The 23,379-nt window shown below is 38.2% G+C and overlaps 1 protein-coding gene and 1 long non-coding RNA gene across 2 annotated transcripts; both read left to right on the top strand.

Moving 5' to 3' along the window:
- Positions 1-956: 956 nt before the first annotated feature.
- On the top strand, positions 957-18,049 carry MCOLN3 (mucolipin TRP cation channel 3). The gene is made up of 14 exons (XM_039321020.1): positions 957-1,560; positions 5,547-5,770; positions 7,276-7,443; positions 7,828-7,981; positions 10,381-10,465; positions 10,546-10,642; positions 11,480-11,579; positions 12,142-12,254; positions 12,345-12,494; positions 13,486-13,587; positions 13,709-13,831; positions 14,198-14,404; positions 16,077-16,207; positions 17,081-18,049. The coding sequence occupies exons 2-14, from the start codon at positions 5,549-5,551 to the stop codon at positions 17,085-17,087; spliced, it is 1,659 nt and encodes a 552-aa protein (XP_039176954.1). The 5' UTR covers positions 957-1,560; positions 5,547-5,548; the 3' UTR covers positions 17,088-18,049.
- Positions 18,050-18,840: 791 nt separating this feature from the next.
- On the top strand, positions 18,841-20,443 carry LOC120297865. The gene is made up of 2 exons (XR_005553907.1): positions 18,841-18,899; positions 19,037-20,443. It is a non-coding gene; the product is annotated as an uncharacterized LOC120297865 (long non-coding RNA).
- Positions 20,444-23,379: the final 2,936 nt, after the last annotated feature.

The following is a 23,379-nucleotide window of genomic DNA, read 5'->3' on the forward strand; positions in this document are numbered from 1 at the left end:
CTACCATTAGGTAACATCAGTGCTAGTAAGGAGTGCTGTTTGCTGTTGTTTATATTCTGGTGTCTTGCCTGTCTGGGTGGGTAGGGGCGGTCTTGGGATTCTTTGGTTGGGCTGTTTACTAATGGGTCTGTGGCAGTTTCTTGATTGGGGTATTGCTTACTTGATTGTTGGTCTGAAGGTGACCTTGGACTTAATCTATGCTGATCTGAGTGCTGATTACTGGTGGAGAAGTGCTGGAGTCTTTTTCTGTTTTGGGTTGGTTGATTGTCTCTTTTGCATAATCTATAGATGTTGTTAATGTCTGTTTCTACTGATGGCTGATTTGTCAGAGTGTCAGGCTTCTAGAAATTTCCTGGCATTTTTGGATTTGGCCTGTCTAGGATAGTCATATTATCCCAATTGAAACTATGGTTAAATCTGTCTATATGTTGTGAAATTAAAGAATTTTCATCATGCCTTTTGACTGACAGTTGGTGTTCATGGATGTGTTCTGCCAGTCTTCTGCCTGCTTGTCCTACATAGTGGTTGTTGCAGTTCTTACATTGTATGTTGTGGATAACTTGTTTTTTCTTCTGGGGTTGCTGGGTCTTTGGATTTACTTAGAATGTTTTGAAGGGCTTTAGTTGGCTTATGTGCTACACTGATTCTGTGTGGTTGTGGTAGTCTATTTGCAGTTTCTGAGATATTCTTGATGTATAGCAGTGTAATTCTTTTTAGAGTTTGTGTTGGTTGTGCTGTATTGGGTTGAGTGGTCAAGGACTTTTTGATGAAATTACGTGGGTACAAAATGGATAGTTGCTTGAAAGCGTACTCCTTTGTTGTAGATTGTGTGGGTCTACCAACACAGAGTTATAGGAGGGAGATTTCTCAATGCTTATAGCTACATTCAAAATCTGGTATATCAGGTCTTCTTCTGGAACTCCGCCCCAAAGTCCTGTTCTGGCAACACCATTCATAACAGGCCGCTCGTCCCTGACTCTGGTCTGAAGAGAGGAAAAGGCAGCTTGCGAAATGATCGATTTAGGACGATGGAGAGCAGATCCCACCTTCTCCCCCAAGCAAACCGTCAGGCCAGGCGCGCTTTGCGTCCTGGCGGGGCGGCTAGCCTCGGAGCCCATTTGCCTTTGGCCGAACAGGAGGAGGAGGCGGCTGAGGCAGCGGTAGCGGCTGCAGAAGCTGTCCTAGGTCACGTGGCGCCGGCGCAGAGGAGCAGCTTTTCTCCCTCCTGCGATCTCCGACTGCCGCTGCCTTCGCTCGGCTCCTGGGGATGCTTCCCCAGGCACGGCTCTGGCAGCGGAGTTGGGTGGAAGCCGCCACGTCCTGCGTCGCCTCGCCCTTGCCTTGCCGCGAGGCTCAGGTGACTCTTCTGCCTGGCGGCGATGTAAGGGAACCCCGGTGCTCGCTCGCTTGCTTGCTTGGAGAAACCAGCTTCACCTGCCGGGGCTGAAGTAGAATTAAAAAAAAAAAAAAAAAAAGCACCTCCCCTCCCCGGCTCTAGGCAGGGGGTTCAAGGCGCGCAAGGGCGCCCTGGCACGAGCGGTGCCACTTTCTTTCGGAAAGGTGAGTCTGGGGAGGGGGCTATCACAGATGCTTATGTCCTTCCTTTGGGTGGTGGGAGGAAAGCTTCCCGAGCAGAGAGAGGAAAAAATGGGCTGCCTCTGGTGAGATCCGATCGCGCTTCTGAATGATGGAACTAGGCCAGGGAGAGGGTCCCAGCCGTGTTTTTAAAACAGACTCTTAGGGAGAAGGGACTTGCTTTTCTGTGGTGCCCCCCCCCCCGAGAATCTTTGCTCTTAACCTCAAAGGAGGAAGCAGTAAAATTCCAGGACTGAGACTGAAAAGCTATTCTCCCTCTTAGGTGGGGAATTTTTGAGTATTTTTTTTAATAATTATTATTTAATACTTATGGTATTTATAGCATCCCTTTTTTCTCAAAAGGGATGCTTCTGTACTTGGGACTATCTCTTAAGTTTGCGCGTGGGCACACACACACACACACATGCTTTTCTGCTGTTCCATGAAGGGAATGATTTTTCTAAAATTGCACATATTGAAGTATATATGCATATGCCGCCTAAATGTGAAAATGGCATTCTTTTTTCCTTTCAAAATTATAGTTTCACTCAAATACCAATGTGTATAGAAGTGATCAATTAACTGTTAAAACCTAATTCATCAGTGTAAGCCTATGCTGACTTAATGGAAATATTCATTACTCTAATTAAGGTTAAGTTCTTAGGTGTGCATTGTTTTAGATTCCTCCTTAGATTGGTATTTTTAAAAGACTTTTTGAATTAAAAAATCCCTTCCCATTCAACCGAAAAGTTATATGAATATATTGCTGTCTTATGTTTTATTGTAGAGGTAATATTAAATCTATATGCCCCTTTTTTGTAGATTTCTCTTTAAGTAATTGGTATTACATTCGTTCAACTGGACAACTTAGGAGAGTTCTTAAATAAAAAAACACCCGGATGATGTTAAAATATTTTTCTTCCCAATCAGATTAAAACTGTTACAGAGTTATTGTTGCTTTATGCTATATTGTAGAGATAATGTTAATTCTGTATGTCCTCATTTTAACGAATAGTTATGCAGATGAGTCATGGCTATTTATCATTCCCACAAGCATGATCACGCTGCATATTTACAAAGACAAAAACCCCACATCTTTCTGGAGATTATTTTTTATTTGAAGGATATTTGAATAATTTTCAAAATTGTGGAAAAATATAAAATGTTTGCATATCTTAGTGAATAAACAAAAGTTTTCTAGAATTTTGTTTTTAACTTCAACTGAGTGGTGCAAGGTTAATCAGAAACACTTTTTCAAATTCAACTGGCTTTTTAATTTTAGCTTATAGAACAATTCAGTTTCTTGAAGTGGATTTTAGTTACAGAGTATGGTATAATCCATTAGTAGCTAGAATAATTGAGACTCGGTGTCAGAAATTTAAATTCTGCTTCTGTGAGACACTCATCTAGTAGTGTTGACAAAACATAGATGCCCAAATAAATCTACCATGCTAATTTATTTTATAAAGCTATTCTGAATTCCTTAAATACAAACAAGTGCATGGAAAATATACTAATTGTATTGAATTGAAAAATCTGGACAACTAAATCAAAAGTTTCAACAAGTGTCTTGTCTAGTTGAACAGTGGAGTAGGGATTACTTAGTATTTGGTACTTAGTACCGTACTTGGATGGAAGTCTGTGAAGAATCTCATGTATAGACTAGTTAAAAAAATCCTGTAAGGCAGTGGCAAGACCAATTCCATATTGTAGCCAAGCCCTCCGCCTCTTATGAGTCTACCTATGTTATCATCAAGAATAACATTCAACTCAAGGACATGATTACATTACTGGCTTCCTATTCTTTCGAGATTTTTCTGAATTCTGATCACTTTCAAATGATGGTTCCAAAAATGGATTCTGGGACTTTATATTCACTAATTGACTCTATGCGTACAGATACTTCCTCTGGCTCTAATTTGACAATTTAAGGGTAAATAAATAAAGAGAATGTTTAGCATTATATCTGATAAGTGGACTGCAACATTTATATAAATACCTTGGGATCAGACCCAGTTTTGCATGTGTTTTACTGTACATTGTGAGATTGTAAGCATCCTTATTGGGCTGAGTATTACAGGATCAATATGACTTTAATAAGCATATAGGAATAGACAGTTACCTTGCACAAATATTATAGGTCCCACAAAATGATTTCAGTTTTATATTTCAGTATAAATATTTTTAAACTTCTTTAGAATGAGCAGAAAATCAGTTCTCGTTTAACTGCTGGTATCAAATGAGATAACTTATAATGATTTTCCTCCCATTTATCTTCATATATCAACATACCTCATTGATATAAAAAAATTCTGACATGGATAGGTTTTGTGTTTTTGCTTATCTACTGATGTGATATTGTGTATTGTTGCTTTTTGACAGAGGAGATGAATTGAAGAATCTGCCACATAATATAGATCCTAGATGGGGTGGGGGGAGGGAAGGGAGATACTGCATTATATATTAGCTTCTTTGTCCTCCATATACATAGGAACCTGTTCTCCAAATATTGCTTCTTTTGTTTTTCATAGCAATACCAATAGTGCAGTTATATGCACATACAGTACTCAAGAGTAAATTCATTGAATTTAGTTAACCTGGTTTTCTAGTATCTTCAGTATTGAAGATGCTGATAATATCTTGTCATCAGTCTCCTACTGATTGTCTTTCTACCCAGATATGAATGGGAGAAAGCACCATTGTTCAAATGAGAAGCCTGCCTCTGAGCACTTACCTAGGAATGGAGCTGCACCTACTTTTAATGTGTTGCCCTCTACCAAAAACTTGTGACATATTAAGGCCAATGTTGCAAATTCAGCACTAAATAATTCACATGCCTTCTGTGAAGGAGGGGATCAATAGAACTAGAAGAAAGGTCAAACAGATTCTGTGACGTTTATATTCTAAGAGCAAACAGAATTTCTAGGGTTCCTAATACTAAGAAGCCCGGAAAGTTGTTTATGGAAGTCTCCCAATGTGCTAAAGTTTGTTGACTCCCAGCATTTCAAAAAGTTGGGTTGAAAAATTGGTTTGTTCTGTGGCTTTTCTCTGATTTGTATGAGACTAATAGAATGGTGTGCCATATAATACATATGTCTTGAAGAACACACAATTATTCATTTATTGGGCTTCTGGACCACTCCGAAGCCATGATTCTCAGCCATTACATGGTGTTGCAGAAATCAAGCACAAGAGGCAAGGATGAATGAGCATGTAAGAGAAAAAGAAATTTTAAAAAATATTTTTTTCCTGCTTTGATAAATAACCCTTGAAACAATATCCAACTGTAAAATATAAACAGGAAAACTGATATACAAAACAATGTGTTTATGGAAAATAACTTGCTTATGTTTGCTTCTAAAAATAGTGCTTTCTGTGACAGGAACATGAGAACTGTGGGAGAACTCATTTTTCTTCACTGTTAAAATCTCGTTTACTGCTATGATTAGCTGATGTAATAGCATCAGCTGGCTATAACTTAGCATGGAATAATAATAATAATAATAATAGTAATAATAATAATAAAGTTGGAAGGGACCTTGGAGGTCATCTAGTCCAACCCTCTGCTCAGGCAGGAAATCCTATGCCATTTTAGACAAATGGCTGTCCAGTCTCTTCTTAAAAACTTCCAGTATTGGAGCATTCACCACTTCTGGAGGCAGGTTGTTCCACCGGTTAATTGTTCTAACTGTCAGGAAGTTTCTCCTTAGTTCTAGGTTGCTTCTCTCCTTGATTAGTTTCCATCCATTGCTTCTTGTCCTGCCTTCAGAAGCCTTGGAAAATAGCTTGACTCCCTCTTCTTTGTGGCAGCCCCTGGAAGGTGCTGTAATACTTGTAGTTCACAGATGAACCTCTCACTCATTGTTAAAGGAGACAATCACAGACTGAATTTTAGATGTGCTCACAAACACATGTACAGTATAGTATTTTTGGTTAATCGTTCCAATATTGCTAATGTTTTTCTGTTCCAGCAATGGAAAATCCGGAAGTGCTTGTAAGCAGCTGCAATAACCAGGATGATGAAAACTTATACAGTGCAAAGCATCATCCATCAATGTGCCGGCTTCTGGAAGATCAGTTGAGAAGGAAACTTAAATTTTTCTTTATGAATCCCTGTGAAAAATTCTGGGCCCGAGGGAGGAAACCATGGAAGCTTGGCATACAAATTCTGAAAATAGCCATGGTTACTATCCAGGTGAGGTAGAGAGCTTCAATACAATTATTTTTTTTAACTCACTAATTTTTAGTTACTGCAATACAAATTCAAGAAGTTATAACCAGTTAAGTGGCAACCCCTGATTTATTGTCGCTTTGAGAATTATGTTTTTATTTGTATGCTACTTGGAACTTTCAGACCTTGAGACTTAATAGAGGTAGCCCTCAACTTATAACCATTTGTTTAGCAACCGTTTCAAGTTATGATGGCATTGAAAAAAGCAACTTATGATTGGTTATAGCACTTAACAATCATCAAGCATCCCCATGGTCACATGATCAAATTTGGGCGCTTGGCAACCAGCATGTACTAATGATGGTTGCGGCATCCTAGGGAGATGTGATCAGCATTTGCAATTTTCCCAGCTGGCTTTCAACAAGCAAACTCAATGGGGAAAGCTGGACTTGTTTTGCAACCTCATAATTCAATTAATAACTGCAGCGATTCATTTAACAACTGTGCCCAAAAAAAGGGTTATAAAATCAGGTGCAACTCATGTAATAACTGCCTTGCTTAGCAACAGAAATTCTGGTCACAATTGTGATCATAACTTGAGGATCACCTGTAAGTATTGAAATGACCCCCAGTGTTCTGGCATCCTGAATATTTTGGAGGAAAATATTTTTGTCAAGCATTTAGTAATATTATACATACACTCACCATATGTTCTCCATCTGTGTTGTATAAGAACTTTAATGAATGCCAACTCCACATAGCTACCTCGTTTAGGAACTATGGAACTTTTACTTCAAATATCTAATAAGTGCTGAATTGGGGTAACTGACAGAATATCAAGTTTACAATTGCCGTTTTGTTTCATTTCATTTCGTTATTATATATGGCAATTCTCAACCTTCTACTAAATGCTCATTGCTCACCAACTATGAGGAAATTGTCTCTCGGTGTGTTCAGAATACAATATGAAAATGTCCAGTATGAACTATACTAACAGTATCCAATTCAGCAAACCAGATCCATGACCAAAAAATAAAATACAGCTGTAATATTGAACTGGGCTACATTATAAGTGTAACAAGAACATAATTATGTAAATATAGGAGAAGGCTTTGATCACTGAATGAAAATGACATTTGTAAAACAGGAGGGGATGCTAGCCAGCTCTACTTTTTTATATGCTCAGTTGTTGATTTATTTACAAGATGTCTTTTTTACTCTTAGAGTAAGATGAATCTACCAAGGGAGGGAGTAGGGAATAGCAGAAGGGGTAGAACTAGTTAAGAATGCTCCACCAGCTTGTCAGAATTTTTGAATTATTGAGTATTTTAGCCGAATTATTCCTTTTCTGTTGATACTGATATTAAGTTCATACAACATATGAGTTCCACATTTAATGAGCTGTAATTATCAATGAGTTCCACATTAAATAAGCTGTAATTATCAATGTGTGATCAACTATTTGTGCAGAAAAGTTTACATTATAGACTGCTAATATGTAACTTTTGGGGGGGCGGGGATATTTTTAGCTTGTAGTTTTTGGGCTAAGTAATCAAATGGTGGTTGCATTTAAAGAAGAAAACACGGCATCCTTTAAGCATCTATTCCTGAAAGGTTATATGGACAGCATGGATGACACCTACGCAGTGTACACACAAGCTGAGGTCTATGACCAGATCTCCTTCACAATAAACCAGGTATTTTTTATATATAAAAAGTACCGTATCCTTATATTGTATGAAAGTAAAATTATACATTGAATTTAAACTAAGCTTAAAAAAAGCCAAGTCAGTATAAGTGAACAGATATGAGTAGAAGGAAAATCAGATTGGTTTCCTGTACTGTATAGCTTGCATTGGCTCTAACAAGTCAAGAGATGCAGACCTTTTAATTTCATGATAGTCTCATGAGGTTTAAAATTGGTTCATTTGAACCTTAGTCTTTGTAATTCCATTCATGAGGTCGATAAATCTGAAAAGCAGAATGTTTCATCACAAACATCCTTGCTTCTCTTGCCTGTCTAATTAGTTCAGTTTTAATTATCAGGCAGATCCATTAACTGGTTGTCCCTTGTCATTTAGTTCTTACAGCTGCGTACTATTTCTGTTGGGAATCATGCCTATGAAAAGAGAGGAACCGAAGAGACACCCATGGCAATATGTCAGTACTTCTACAAGAGAGGAATTATCAGCCCTGGAAATGACACTTTCGATATTGACCCAGAAATTGAAACTGGTGATATACTGAACTACTCAAATCAGATAGATTGTTTCTGTGTGTGTGAGAGAGAAAAAGGAGAATGGGGGTGAGAGAAAGAGAGGTGAAAGAGGTGTGTGTGAGAGAGAGATAACTTGAGGAAGGATGTGTTTAAAAAGCAAATACATGGTAATTTCCAGTAACATTGCAGTATAATGGATAGGTACTTCAGATATTTTATTAGGCACGCTGTACAAGTACTAGAGATAGACCTCACTTACCAATTGCTGCATTCAGCAGTGAAAAAGTAATTTTAAGACCCGTCCCTGAATCTGCAGCTTGTTGCAGCCTCCTTGCAGTCACACAATCACAATTTGGGTGCTTTGCAACTGGCATGCATTTATAATAGATGCAGCGTCCCAGGATCATGTGATTCCCATTTGTGAACCTTTGCAGCTGGCTTCCAACAAGCAAAATCATTGTGGAAGATGGCAGGAAGTCGCAAATCATGGTCACATGACATTTCACTTAACAACATGAGGATTTTTGGTTAATGACCACAGTGGAACTGACATTCTGAGCATGGCACAGTCACGTGATGTTTACATAGTCACTTTGCGACTATATCACTTAGCAGCTGTGGTTGGACTACCTGTACATTAGAGTCTTAGAATAGAATAGACCTTGGAGGTCTTCTAGTCCAGCCCCCTGCTCGAGCAGGAGAACCTATACCATCTCAGACAGGTCTCTTCTTAAAATCTCCAGTGATGGAGCGCCCACGATTTCTGAAGGCAAGCTGTTCCACTGATTAATTGTCCTCACTGTTAGGAAGTTTCTCCTTAATTCCAAGTTGCTTCTCTCTTTGGTCAGTTTCCAACCATTGTTTCTTGCCCTGCCCTCTGGTGCTTTGGAGAATAGTTTGATGCCCTCTTCTTTGTGGCAGCCCCTCAAATACTGGAATACTGCTATCATGTCGCCCCTGTTTCTCCTTTTCTTTAGGCTTGCCAAACCCAAGTCCTGCAGCTGTTCTTCATATGTTTTAGTCTCCAGGCCTTTGATCATTTTGTCTTGTTTAAGTCATTATGAAATCTGCAGTAGTGATGTGAGTACTTCACTTAATTCCTTGCCCCATGTCACTCAAACGATATCAGCTTCAGTCAGACCTAATATGTTCTGTACCTGTCTTAATTTCCAAGTGACCTGATAACCCTGCTGATAAAAATTGCTGACTCAGGGGCCAGTGTGAATGACTCTATTGTAATTGTATCTGAAGCAGGTTCTTCCCTAACTATTGAGGAGAGTTAAGGGTGCATCTACTTGCAAGATACTGTAGTATAATCAAAATCGAAGCTGATTGCCGTCCCTCTTTCAGAAAGCGGCATGCACAGAAGTGTCTTGCCAACTCAACAGTGCAGACAGACATCAGTCATGTAATCTCAACACTGATTGGTGATTCAGGCTCAGGGTGAGATTTACTATTATGCAAAGTGAGACAGTCACCTCAAGCAGGAGATGTGGGGCAGAAAGCATTGTTAACCTGTTGAATGACAGAAATGTTGCTGTGTGAACTATTTTGCTCTCCTACCCTGTTGCCCTCAAGTATGGAAGAAAATGTCATCTTAAATGCACTTACGAATCCAGTTAGCTTGTGTACCTTAGCTGGGCAAGGTGCCATTCTTTAATTCATTTGCTTCAGGCAAATACTGAAATATCTTGGCTGACTCTGCCCTGCCTTTCAGGCTGTGCAGCACTGGGACATCGTTTTGGAGTTTGGAAATAGTGACATAAATAATGATCTGCGTTAGTGAACTATTCTAGTGAACATATGTGTACAACATTTCTGAACAAAGCCAAAGGCTGAATTCTGTAAGGACAGCTTAACTCAAACTTATTGTGTTTCAAAGATATTAAAGGACTGTTGAAAGACTGAGGTTTTTTTTTCTTGATATATGTGTTTGCAATTACATGAACCAATATGTAACATATAAAAGTAATTACATTATAATTATAAACTTTTTGAATTACTATTTCTTTATTTTATTTAGATGGAAGTAACTTATAATTTCATTGAAGTACCATTCCCCAGAGATAAATAGAAGAGCATGTAACCATAGAGATAACATTCTAATTCTATACTTACTGACTATGGGTCTATTATAAAATTTCCGTTTTGAATTTATTTTTAAGGAGCAGATATTTCCAGGGATTCTTCATCAAATAAGAATCCACAAGGCAAGAAGTTCAGTAAATGTATACATTAAATCAATAAAAAATGTAGCTGTTTTTTTCTTTGTATGAACAAAGATTTTACTTCTCATATTATTTAGATAACACTACTAATGACCAGACTGGATTCATTTCCTTATTACTGATTTTCTGTCTTCTGCAGCTTATGAAATGTTGATTATTTTCCATATAAACCATCTGTCTTCCCACAGAGTGTCTTTATGTGGAGCCAATACTACCTCTGGAAAATAGTACACTGAGAAAGATCCCTTTCAATTTCACTTTAGACTTCCATAGGTGAGGAAAAAAAATAAAAGTTGCTAGTATTCTTGAATATTTTTGGTAACGGTGAAATAAAGCTGTAGTCTCTGTTCCAGACTTGTGACTCTGACACTCATGTTCAAATTGAAGGCCATTAATCTCCAGACCATTCGTCAGCATGAACTCCCAGACTGCTACGATTTCACGCTAACAGTAAGAAGAAATGTGAAGCCCTTGGCGCTTTCTGAGCTTGGCTGTTTATTTGCAAATAAATTAGGTAGCATCATGAGCAGAAAAGCAAGTTAAAAAAAAGTTTGAACTCCTGCTGAAGATTTGTAATTAGTCTTTTTCTGAAGGGCAGGTTTGGATGGGAGAAATGGGTCTAGAATAGATGGCGTCAACTTCTTCTTAAAGTGGACTGTTGCAGTATATGTAGTAGCAACTTAGAAATAGAGAATGAAGTGAAATTATGAAGGTGAATCTATCTCAAGAGGTAGGCACCAGTGAATTATTGCTACCAGAGATTTGCTTGCCCACAGCTGCAAATATCCATTCAGTAATTTACCTTTTTTCCTTTTAGTACGTTGAAAACATATTTCTGTATAGTCTTAGCTTTTTGAATTGGGTTAACAATATTATTAATACTTTTGTTTATGCATTTAACTATATTCTAATTGTGCATTTTAAAATTTGTTTCTATTTGTTTTTTGTTGATGGTGGCTGGTGATTATCTTGAATACTCCTCAGACGAAAAAGTGCAATAAAACCCAAATAGTGATAAGAATAGCAATATTTCTAAAACAATATTAAAAAGATGGAGAAATTGGGTTATGTTCTCTAACAGTTTTGTTATGTTTTGTTCCAGGGTTGTTCAAATATAGTCTTCATTTTATTTCTCTATCTGATTTTTAAATTGCTTAGATTTTGGGAAGAATGGTACACTAACAGAACTAAATGTATAGGCAAATTCAACCTATCTGAATTAGTGAGGGATAGAAGTGTTTAGAAATAATAATAATAGCATCTTTTCTACCTCCACAATATCTACAGATAGTATTTGATAACAAAGCTCATAGTGGAAGAATTAAAATAAGCCTAGACAATGATATTGCCATCAAGGAATGTAAAGACTGGCATGTTTCTGGATCAAGTAAGTTTTTTTAAAAAATCATACTTCGGTTATTACTTATTTAGTGCCAAAATATTAGGATTTTACTGAAGGGCCTAGTGATGCATGAAGTTAAATACAGTATTTGCTATAATCTGCAGTAACCGTACTTTTTAAAGTGTGTATCAAATGAGAATGCAATTTGAATGTGAGTGTATGTTACATCATTTCATCGTTAAAGTTTCTTTCTACATAGTTAATATTTACATTATTTACACTATAATAGAAGGGAATTCCTCACAATGGGAAATTTGCCCCAAATGCAAATACTAACTTGAGAGGAAGGGTTCTCTTTAATTACTGAAAGGTGTGAAGCATTCATTCTTTTTGACTGCTCTGAACCCCTTAATTATCCACCTCTCCCTTTTTCAATGACATGTATTGAAAGATTAAATAAGATGGAGGCCTCTCCTCCATTATTAGCACTCTCTCAAGGCAATTTCATGAAGAAAATTCCCCTACAGACACAAATAAGTATGTGTCTTATGAGATATCAGGTTAATTATTATGCATAGATAAGTAAATCAATCTTTTTTCCCTGCAGTACAGAAGAATACCCACTACATGATGATCTTTGATGGTTTTGTCATACTGACATGTCTTGCATCACTGGTTCTCTGCACACGATCTGTAATTAAAGGAATTCATCTACAAAGGGTAAGCTTATGTTTGTCAGTGTCTCCTAATAAATGTAATTGCAGCTTCTCAACAGCAATTTCTCTTTTCTTGCCTACTCACGTACCCTAGGAATTTGTGACTTTTTTCCAACATCACTATAAGAAAGAAGTATCTTTCTCTGATCTGATGGAATTTGTCAATGGATGGTATATCATGATCATAATTAGCGACCTTCTTACCATAATTGGTTCTACATTAAAGATGGAGATACAAGCTAAGGTAAGTGGCTTGCATGCTGATTAGGTGACCTATGTTTTGGAAGTCCCAACTGAAATCTTATTGGCCAACCTGAATTTCTTATTTTCATACTCCAGTTGAGTCTTCAACTGGGGGAAATGATCAGACTGAGAAAACTGCTGCTCCAGAGAAGGGGTTTTTCTAGCTGTATATTTTATCTATCCACGGTAATGGCATTGTAAATTAAGAATGAGCCGTATCTGTGCATATCGTTAAAAGTCTATTCATTTGTTGTGTAGCTTGCTTGTGCTTTCTGTCCACCAGGAAGCAGCCCTCTGTAATTTTTTATCCCAATTTTTTAATGTCATAAGGCAGTGATGGCGAACCTTTTAGAGACTGAGTGCCCCAAAACTGGCCCCTCCACCCTCCTGCCCCGCTCCCCCTCCATCCTTGCCCCGCCTGCCCACAGGACCACTCACTGCCTCCAGGGCTCGCTGCAAATCACTCAGGCAGCCCAGCAGCGCTATGGCGGCCACACCCTCTGCCTGCGCCCTGCAGCATCAACTGTGCAGAATGGGGTGTGAGGGCAGAGTCTTGTCTATGCTGCCTGGCTGCTATGTCCTTGGCCGCGCTGCTCCGCGTGGGCCACGCTCAAGGGCGAGTCTCCTTCAGGGTGGTTGCTGGAGAGGAGGGGGTCGCTGGGGGAGGCAAGGCTGGGGCAACAGCACATGTGCCCACAGAGAGGGCTCCGAGTGCCGCCTCTGGCACCCATGCCATAGGTTTGCCACCACTATCATAAGGTATACCCACCTTTCAGGGATGGTCTTGTCTATCTGCTAATCCAGCAAAAAATATTTATTTATTTATTAAATTTATATGTCACCTATCTCAATGTCAAGTGACTCTTGACAAAAGTGAAAAAAATATGGTATCCACAAGTTTTAAAATGAATATGAAGGGTGTTTTTTTCTGGGCATCTCACCTGAAATGCAGTCAGTGTAACTTATTGAACATAATCTTAATTTTCATGTAGAGTCTGACAAGCTATGATGTCTGCAGTATCCTCTTAGGAACTTCCACCATGCTTGTGTGGCTTGGAGTGATCCGCTACCTCAGCTTCTTTCAGAAGTATAATGTAAGGATCTTCTGGGACCTTCATGCCCTTGGTATTTATTTCTGTTATTATCTGGTGGTACTGAATACCTTTGGAAAGACTAATGAGCATCTCTGGGTTTTTGTTGGGCCTTGTTTTTCAGCTGCTTATTTTGACTCTCCGTGCAGCATTGCCCAATGTCATTCGATTTTGCTGCTGTGCAGCTATGATTTATCTGGGTTATTGCTTCTGTGGCTGGATTGTGCTGGGCCCATATCATGCTAAGGTACTGTGACTGGGATGTTTGTGTCTAGTTTTGTATCCGAAGTGTCTTGCACAAATGTTAACAAAATGAGCATGCTGCCAAGATATCTGAAAGGGCCAATTTATCTCTTTAGTTATATAATTATACATTCTCACCAGAATATGGAATTGTCATGTATAAGTATATATTCTCTATTATCTGAGTCATTGATGCAGACATTCATAAAATATTGTAATATCCAGAGTTTTTCAAGGTCTGTTATTGAGTAAAACACATAACATTTCTTTGCAGTTTACTATATTTGGTCAGTATCTTTTAAACAACTTAAACAAAAATGAAAATAATTTTGTTTTGTCTGTTTGATCCTGAATATTTGTTCTCTTCTAGTTCCATACCTTGAATATGGTTTCTGAGTGTCTTTTCTCTTTGATAAATGGAGATGACATGTTTGCTACTTTTGCAAAAATGCAACAGAAAAGCTACCTGGTATGGCTATTCAGTCGGATCTACCTCTACTCTTTCATTAGCCTCTTTATCTACATGGTTCTCAGTCTCTTCATTGCCCTAATTACAGATACGTATGAAACAGTTAAGGTACGTAGACGTTTACTATAGAATGTTATGTTTAATTTTTTAAATGTGAATTTCAGAAAGTTCCGAAATAGTTTTCTGAATATCAGATGATTTTGCTCATTGAATTAGTCTTGTGTGCATACAGAGATGACAACAACAACAACAACAATAATAATAATAATGTTGGAAGGGACCTTGGAGTCCCTTCGAGTCCAACCCCCTGCTCAGGCAGGAAACCCTATACCATTTCAGACAAATCGCTGTCCAGTCTCTTTGTAAAAACTTCCAGTGTTGGAGCATTCACAACTTCTGGAGGCAGGTTGTTCCACTGATTAATTGTTCTAACTGTCAGGAAATTTCTCCTTAGTTCTAGGTTGCTTCTCTCTCTGGTTAGTTTCCATCCGTTGCTTCTTCTCCTGCCTTCAGGTGCTTTGGAGAATAGCTTGACTCCCTCTTCTTTGTGGCAGCCCCTGAGATATTGGAATATTCTTCACCTTTGCAGGAATTCAGCATGGCATCCTGTCATCATCATACAAATGACAAGGAGCTCTAATAACACCATGTTTACTGCAAGTAAGAAAAAAAGGACCATTTGCATGATGACGTCATGATGCAGTGTCATCATTTCTTCCATGCTCGGAGTGAGGAAATTTTTGTGTCGAAATCTTGTTTGTTAGCATGGTGGGACTGGTTCTAAAGAATGACCAAGACTGAGAATTAAGACTGTAACCTGTTGCTTAATTTCCCAGTTCTACTTAATCTGAGCTGTTACATTTAATTTCCTTGGGCAAGAGGACATGTACTATGATGACAATTCTTTCTCCCTTCCATTGTCTATAATATGAGGAAACTTCTTCAGAAGATAGTTTAGAGACAACACATCTGTCAACAGGTGCCCCAACTTCCTAATGTCCTCTGTAGACCCTAAACTGAATACAAAAAAAATGAAAAGCCATAAAGCACTCTTCCTGAGCACCCGACATAAGAAGACCCCAGGATCAAGACAAAATTTTAAGTTAACGTTACATTTCAATTGAATTACAAATGACATTTAATTAAATACAGCTCCTATGACTACTCCCTCTCTATGCATTTAATAACTTCCTTAGCAGCCATCAGCACCTAGCTAACTTACAATTTGACAAAGCAGGTTTGGCTCTGGTTAGCTTTCATATTGGAGACCACTTGAAAAATCCAACTCTGTGGGGGGTTGAAAAACCATCCTGGAAGATGGCAGAACCACATCACTTTCTTACCATTCCTGAGCAATAAAACTGAATGGATGTATCCGTGTAAATCACAAGGAGCTGGAGAAAATGGCTTTGCTTTTGGATTTCAGAATTTTCGTTTTCTCTCATATTAAAAAGTATAATTTGGCAGCATCATTTGGAAGGGTCTGCCTGGAGTCTTGAAGCCCCAAGTTGTGTTCTCCTGCCATTTCTACCAAGACTTGAAGCCAGCTAAAGTCCACCCTAACCTCCAATCTTATGTAGAATCTTGGGGGAAGGAGGATGACATACACAGAGTTCAAGAACCTCACTTTTCTACTTATCTAATGGCTTCTAATTCACCAGGAGAAACCCTGTCTGACCTTCCTTGTTTTTCCTCACCAAATACCTTTTTAAAAATTGTGTTTTTCATAGCCACTTAATATCCACCTGTGTTGTTCTACATAACAACTTTTTTTTTTTAGCATTACCAGCGTGAAGGCTTTCCAGAGACAGAGCTTCATTCATTCATAGCCCAGTGCAAAGATCTGCCAAACTCTGGAAGATACAGATTAGAAGAAGAGAGTCCTATAAATATCTTCTGCTGTTGTAAAAGGTTAGTGACTAAAGGACTGGGTGACAGCCACGTCATCTGATAGCTTGTTTACCCCCTCCCTTTTTTTTCTTCAAAGAGTACAAAGCTGAAGTTGGCTTCTTTGAGAACATAAAGCAGGTTAATAGGATATCAGTCTTGAATCCAGTGAAACTGTAGGTACTTCCACATAAGCCTGGTGATCCAGCACTGGTTTGAAAGCTGCTCTGGATTCTCATGATCCCTCAATGTCAAGCTATGTTAGAAAGCTGAGCTGCTTTATTTCCTGCTTTGGTAAATGGAATAGCTTTTTTTCCCAAAACATTCTGCTTTCATTTCCCCATTGGAGGAGTTCATACCATAACTTTTCTTCTGGCTCTTGAGCAGAAATGCTGACATATCAGCTCTGCAACTCTTCTCAGAAGCCTAGAGGAATGGAGCAGGAGTTCAATTAAATTCAGATTTCTCCTTTTCTTCCTCTGGATCTGCTGGCTTGTATAGTTTTGTTAGATACTAGTTCTTTTCTTTTCTCTTTTCATCTTTCCCTTTTTAGTGTAATCAGGATGATGGGACTTTCTCTTTTTGGAGCAGGGCAGTGAGGATGATAGATAGATAGATAGATAGATAGATAGATAGATAGATAGATAGATAGATAGATAGATAAAGTGAGTGTAAAGTGAGCAATTGTGATTATCCCCACTAATTCTTTATTTTTTTAACATTAAGATTTCTAACCTTGCCCTTCTTATTCAGGGTGACTTATTTTATTAAAATTATTTTCTTTAAATTAATAGATCTTGCTTGTTCTATAAAATGGGACTATTTTGATTTCTTTCTCTTCATCATATATTTTGTGTAGCTGGATAACATATGTCTGCCCCTTTCCCCCTTCTTTAGGTCTTAATAAAAATATTGGCAATAATTGCTGAAATTAGTTGGAGATTCCCAAGCTGCACAATCATCACAGATTCACTGAGAAACAATCAAAGAGGAAATTCTAATATAAGGGGCACAAAATTGTCAAGAATGTTTTTGGAATAGGTGCTGGTAATCATATTAATTCTGATTTATAAATTGAGTCCTAATTACCATATAATAGACAGCTTAAAATTGCTATGAAAATTAGTGGAAAACTAAAATTATATTATGATGTACTAGCATTACTCTTACTGTGATTATGTTACAGGTATAATGTATGAATAACTGTCTACATGAATTAATCACACAAATTTTTTCCAGTTTTCTATAAGCATTTGTAGATCACCTGAAAAGTAAAAGAGAGGAAATGATCTCAGTATCATCTCTCTATGTGATTTGACACAGGTCACTAAAGGACTTTTGACTCCCAGTTGTTTATAAAATACCACAGAAAATAAAACTATAAAAATGATTCATACCCTCTTTCCTTGCACACTACTGAATTGAAGAAGATTGATAGTGGAGAACCAAGAGTGGATTTTGGTTCCCCATCAAATTACATTTTGTTCCACAACTTGATAACTTTTAGACTTAGAGTTTTCAAGTTTAGTTATTTGTTGAATTTGTGAATCTGTTAGTTCTTCAGCCAACATAAAGATAGTTGGCCTCGCTCTTTATTCTAATTATTCTATGGAAGAATTCCTATTTTGTACTTAAACAGCCTCTTATCCATTGCTTTCATGTTTAAGGCAGGACTAGAATTCACAGGGGTTTGATTTCTAGCCTGGTGCCTTAACCACTGTTAATGCCCTGGGTACTCTGTATGAAAAATGTTCTTAACTTAATATTTTACTACTTTAAGAAATGCACAGACATGGTTTAAATAAGTCAATTAGTGGCAAAATGACCTTTAAAAAAGGGAAAGATCATACCTCCTATCAGAAAAAGCTATTTTCCTTTATGCAAAATCTTAACTTTATTGTTCACATTATTCACATTAGAACTCACATTGGTCTTCCAAGGATTTCATTTGAAACACTAGGATAAATGAGAATATATCAGCAAAATAATAACTAGAAATCACTGGCCCAAGACAATTTTAGGCAATGTTCTCTAGCATTGGAGGCTTAGACATTTCTAAAATTATGTTGGCAACAGATCTGTAAATTGGAAGTGAGGGAACAGAGATATATGCAAAAAGATTATTGTCCCGATCTGAAGAATGGAAGAGAATGGATGTCCATTCTAAGCCAGTATAGATACTTTACAAGCGTTAAACAGGATCAACACAGCATTGAATCCATGGGCTTTCCCTGAGCCTGACCCCTTCTGGTTCTTTCTGAAGTCACGACTGATCAATATCAGAGTCTGACTGAATTTTGAAGAGTTACATCAAGGCCAGTTTCTTCTCCTTAGAGCAGTGGTTCTCAACCTGTGGGTCGGGACCCCATTTGGGGTCGAACGACCATTTCACGGGGGTCGCCAAACAACACAGTCCGCCATTTTTTCCCCCTTTTCCTTAGCTGTGCTACTCCCTTTTATTCTATTAGCTTTTGAAAGCCAATAGAGTAGACTCTCTTGAATAGAGTCTAATTCTATTGGCTTTCAAAACCAATAGGAATTGTCCAGGCTGTCTCTGCCCTGCTGAGCCCGCCAAAAGTCCCATTCTGCAAAGGGTGCTGCACCAGTTGAGTAGTCCTCAACTTATGACCGGTTGAGTAGTCCTCGGCTTACGACTGGTTGGGGGTCGCGGCATTAAAAAGGTTGAGAACCACTGCCTTAGAGGGGAAATCCTGTAGTTGAATTCTCTAGATCAGGGGTAGGCAACCTTGGCTCTTTTATGACTCGTGGACTTCAACTCCCAGAATTCCTGAGCCAGCCATGCTGGCTCAGGAATTCTGGGAGTTGAAGTCCACGAGTCATAAAAGAGCCAAGGTTGCCTACCCCTGCCCTTGATCATAAGCTTTATACTGTTTTAATCTCATTTTTAGATTTAATTATAGGAAAGAAGAATCTTGCAGTGTTTGCTCCTTCTGAACAGTTTCACTAGGAGTAGGCTTTCACAACAAGTATTTGTTAGGCAGTGTTGGGCTTCAGCATTTAGTCACTGTGGTCTAGATCACAGATTTCCTGACATTTTGCTGTGGCTGGCATCTTGAGATGCAAGATGACCAGCAGACCACAGGCAACAAAGCAGGAAATGACTGGGCTGTTGCCTTTACAGGCAGGTGTCCTGACTTTTGATTAACCAACTGCTCAACAGTTTCACTAGGAACTGGAAAAGACATATTTGAGCAACGCTTCAGAAACAAATATAGATAACACATTATTTAAATGTGATTTAATAATTTTTTTTATCCAGTTACCGGCAACTTTAATGGCTATTATCTGTTTTTAATATGCTATCCTAGTTTTGGCCAAGGCCATCGGAGAGACTGTTACTGGAAGAACCAAGCTGGGATTTTCATCCCTCCAAGGAGTTTTCTAAAGTAATTTTTTTTTTTAAAAAAGTAAAAGTGATACATCAAACTATTGAAGATAAACACACCTCTTTTAATTGTTACCTCTCATGCCTCCCCTGCAAACTTTCATGGGTGTCATTCAGTGGTTTACGGCTTGACTTAGCAGAGTAATCTTAGAGGGCTCCAGGGCTTGGAGGAAAAAAAAAACATGGAGACCACCTGTGATCCACAGGTTTCCCACTGCTTCAGTCATTAAAGTTCAGTACTGACTTTATTTGATGCTCTTCCAGTTACAGTAGAGGGAAATAATTGGATTGACACATTTGAATTCTTTGGCCTGTTCTTAGATAAAAAGAGATCATTCCATAATAATTAGAGAACTGAAGATTTTATTACAGTACGTGATAAATATCATCCGTTCAGTGTGTTTCTCAAATCTTTATATTCTTTATAAATGCTATCTGCTTGCAGTAGAGCAAGAATGGGCACAACATGAAAATATGCTTAATTATAGTTGTTAACTGTTCTTGAACTGTTAAATAATTGTATAAAAATCTTGGAATGAAACTTGATTTTTATGGATGTCTAATTTGTCATGCTATATTGGAAAGCAAATCTGAAAAATATAGAAAATCTATTTTTAGACTCAAATTTTCAGATGCAGAAGCAACAATTACAGCACAAACTATTGACAAAAGACAAAACAAGAAATTATAATGTACTATGTACAAACTTTTGAAACTATAAAACATGTTGGCTGTTCTCATTTTGTAAAGCGATATTGTAGAAAATAATATATTATTTTGAATGTACAGCAGAATATTATATTGAATGGTACATAATATTAACACTACAAATAAATATTTCTTTATCCAGTAAAGTCTTTCTGTAATTTAAAAAATGATTTGATACTGTGGTATGGGCTAAAAAGTGTATTATCTGAGTTGGGGGTAAGAGGAAACTCTTGAGATAAAAGGAAGAATATAAAATTGCAGAGTTGTATGATTGGAAACAATATTTTGTTCTGCTTTACTTAAAGTCTTTTTATCAGTTATCTATATCCTACGGTAAATAATCAGCAGTAGTGAATAGATATGCCACATTGTGTGCCGGTATTACGAAAGAGTAATACAAATAAAACTGAGGTATATTTTTCCCAGTTCAAAATGGACTGAGTGAAAGTCTTGTTGAATCCAACCAGGGAATATTGAAACTCAAAATTTAAATGTTAAAGACAGCCTCCCCTTAAAGATTTATCTAGTAAAGTTGGTAACAGGGAAGGTTAGAATTAACATTTCTAAGCCAGAAGCAACTATTTTCAGGTATTATTATTCAGGCAAACATTATATGTTAAGCTATATCCACCTCTAATGAATTTCTCTTTAATGGCTTGTTTTAATATAGTCCAAATTGAACATATTTCTTCAATCTATTAAAGACCATTGCTGTGTTTATCTCATGTTGAATTGGTCTGTAGAAATTGTTATGGCTATAGATCTATTGCCATTATCTATTCAAAAACTGTCCATTCCAGATAAGAGTTGAATTTTATTGGATCTTACAGCCTAAGAATTGTCCTTATCAACCATACTGATTAAAGGTTCTGCTATTCAATCTATCTCCTGCCCTTTCCTGTCCTAAAGTTGCATGGAGGTTTGCTGTATAATGAAGCCTGACAAATCCGTGCATACAATTGAAGAGATTCAGGTGACATTTACAAAAGGAAAGTGCCCATAATGATAAGATAATACAGATACATAGATAGGTGATCTTTATACACAGGGCTTCAACTTGTAGATAAAGCCTGCCAGATGGTAATCAGATGGAGCAGGAGTTACAGGGTGTGGGATGTCTTTAAAAATGAGAAGAAATAAAAACAAGTCTGCTAATCCCCTATCCATTGATGTGTAAGAAGCTTTCCAAGTTTGAGAAGATAAGGGCAAGGACTTCTCTGACAGATTCTGGAGCTTTTGAGCCAGGCAGCATTCAAAATGTTGTTTATGGTGGGGTAGTCTTTCCTGGCTCATTTCTTCCTTCTTTTTGCTCTTACATTTCACCTCATAAGGACATCCTATGCTTCAGGAACCACATTTAGGCTGCAAATATCCAGAGGATTATTTGGTAGTGGCAAACAGCTTGTGTTTTCTGTAACTCTTGTGAAGCCTTGTGGTGATCTGTATTTTTGCAAGCCAATATATCCATGTAATCAAATTTGTTCAAGGCACAGCAAGGGAGTGGTTTGTGATCTCCAGAGCAGCTGCTGCTTCTGCCTTTACTACGTGTACACTTCTGGCTTCTTCACATCCACTACTGACGCTTTCTAAATCCCATGAACCAGTTTCACAATCATAATTGTCCTCATTCCAGTTACAAAAAATCAGAATCAGCAAAAAGCAGTCTTTTTACAGCGAGCAAAATCATCCCCACCCTTACTTTGTGTAAGATTAGTCAAACTGGTCTGCAAATGTCTACATGGCAGGACAAAACAAGACTTTCTGTATTTTTTTGCTATCGTGTAGTGGTCAATCTAGACTTCTGCAGCCAAATAAGATTCAGTAATGCTTTGCTGCCTTTGTTTTGTTGTAGCTGTGGAGGCAAAAAATCAGATTAAAACAATCTGGTCCCTTTAAAGCAGACGTGTCAAACTCGCGACGTCACGTGATGTTGCATGACGTATCGGAACTTTTTCCCTATTGCTGGCAATGGGGTGGGCGCAGTTTCCTCGTGACGCGTCCGGTCTGCGGGCTGGCAGTTTGACACCCCTGCTTTAAAGTATTAAATAAAAATAATAAAGTTAGCCATCAAGACCTCAACCACTTTTCCTTAATGTTCTCTGATTATTCAATAAATGCATTTTTGATAAGCCCACAAAATAAGCAAGATACTAAAGCAACTGCCAGCCCACGGGCCGGACGTATTATCCGGAAGCTGTGCCCACCCCATTGCCGGCAATCGCAAAACCATCCCGATATGTTGCGCAACGTCACGTGACATCACAAGTTTGACATGTCTGTACTAAAGCATCTCTTTACTGCCATCCAGTGACCATTTGAGGTTTTGCAGCCCAAACATGGTAGGCCTTGTCTTTGGGAGAAAAAAAATGTTTTGCTGCAAATAATACTGGAAGATAAAATATCCTCAGCTGAGTAGTCCCTGAGAAGCCTCACTATGAGAAAGGACAATGGAACAGGTGTGCGTGCATCACATGTGTGCATCTCCTTAGTTTAGTGCCAAATAGATCCCCAAGATTCACAATCACAGCATTGCCCAAACTGCTGCCTTCCAGAGGTTTTGAACCTCTCTGTAACCTGACAAATAGAATAGAATAGAGCTGGAAGGGACCTTGGAGGTCTTCTAGTCCAGTCCCCTGCTCAAGCAGAAGAAATTATACCATCTCGGACAAGTGACTGTCTAGCCCAGCGGTTCTCAACCTGTGGTTCGTGACCTCATTTGGGGTCGAACGACCATTTCACAGGGGTCGCCAAACAACGCAGTCTGCCATTTTCCCCCCCTTTTCCTTAGCTGTGCTACTCCCCTTTATTCTATTGGCTTTTGAAAGCCAATAGAATAGACTCTCTTGAATAGAGTCTAATTCTATTGGAATTGTCCAATAGGAATTGTCCAGGCTGTCTCTGCCCTGCTGAGCCCGCCAAAAGCCCCAGTCTGCAAACGGTACTGCAAGTTGTCTGTAGCGAAGGTGAGCTGTCTGGAAGTTTCCACCCCTCCCTGCATCTTCAATGCAGAGGAGCAGTCTATCTTATAAAATGTTCAAAAAAATGAGATTTCACTCAAGCAAACGGGCACATATATCATGTA

This window comes from Crotalus tigris, unplaced genomic scaffold (genome assembly GCF_016545835.1).
Source record: "Crotalus tigris isolate CLP2741 ecotype Arizona unplaced genomic scaffold, ASM1654583v1 scf7180000023718.2468807, whole genome shotgun sequence".
Classification (NCBI taxonomy): domain Eukaryota; kingdom Metazoa; phylum Chordata; class Lepidosauria; order Squamata; family Viperidae; genus Crotalus; species Crotalus tigris.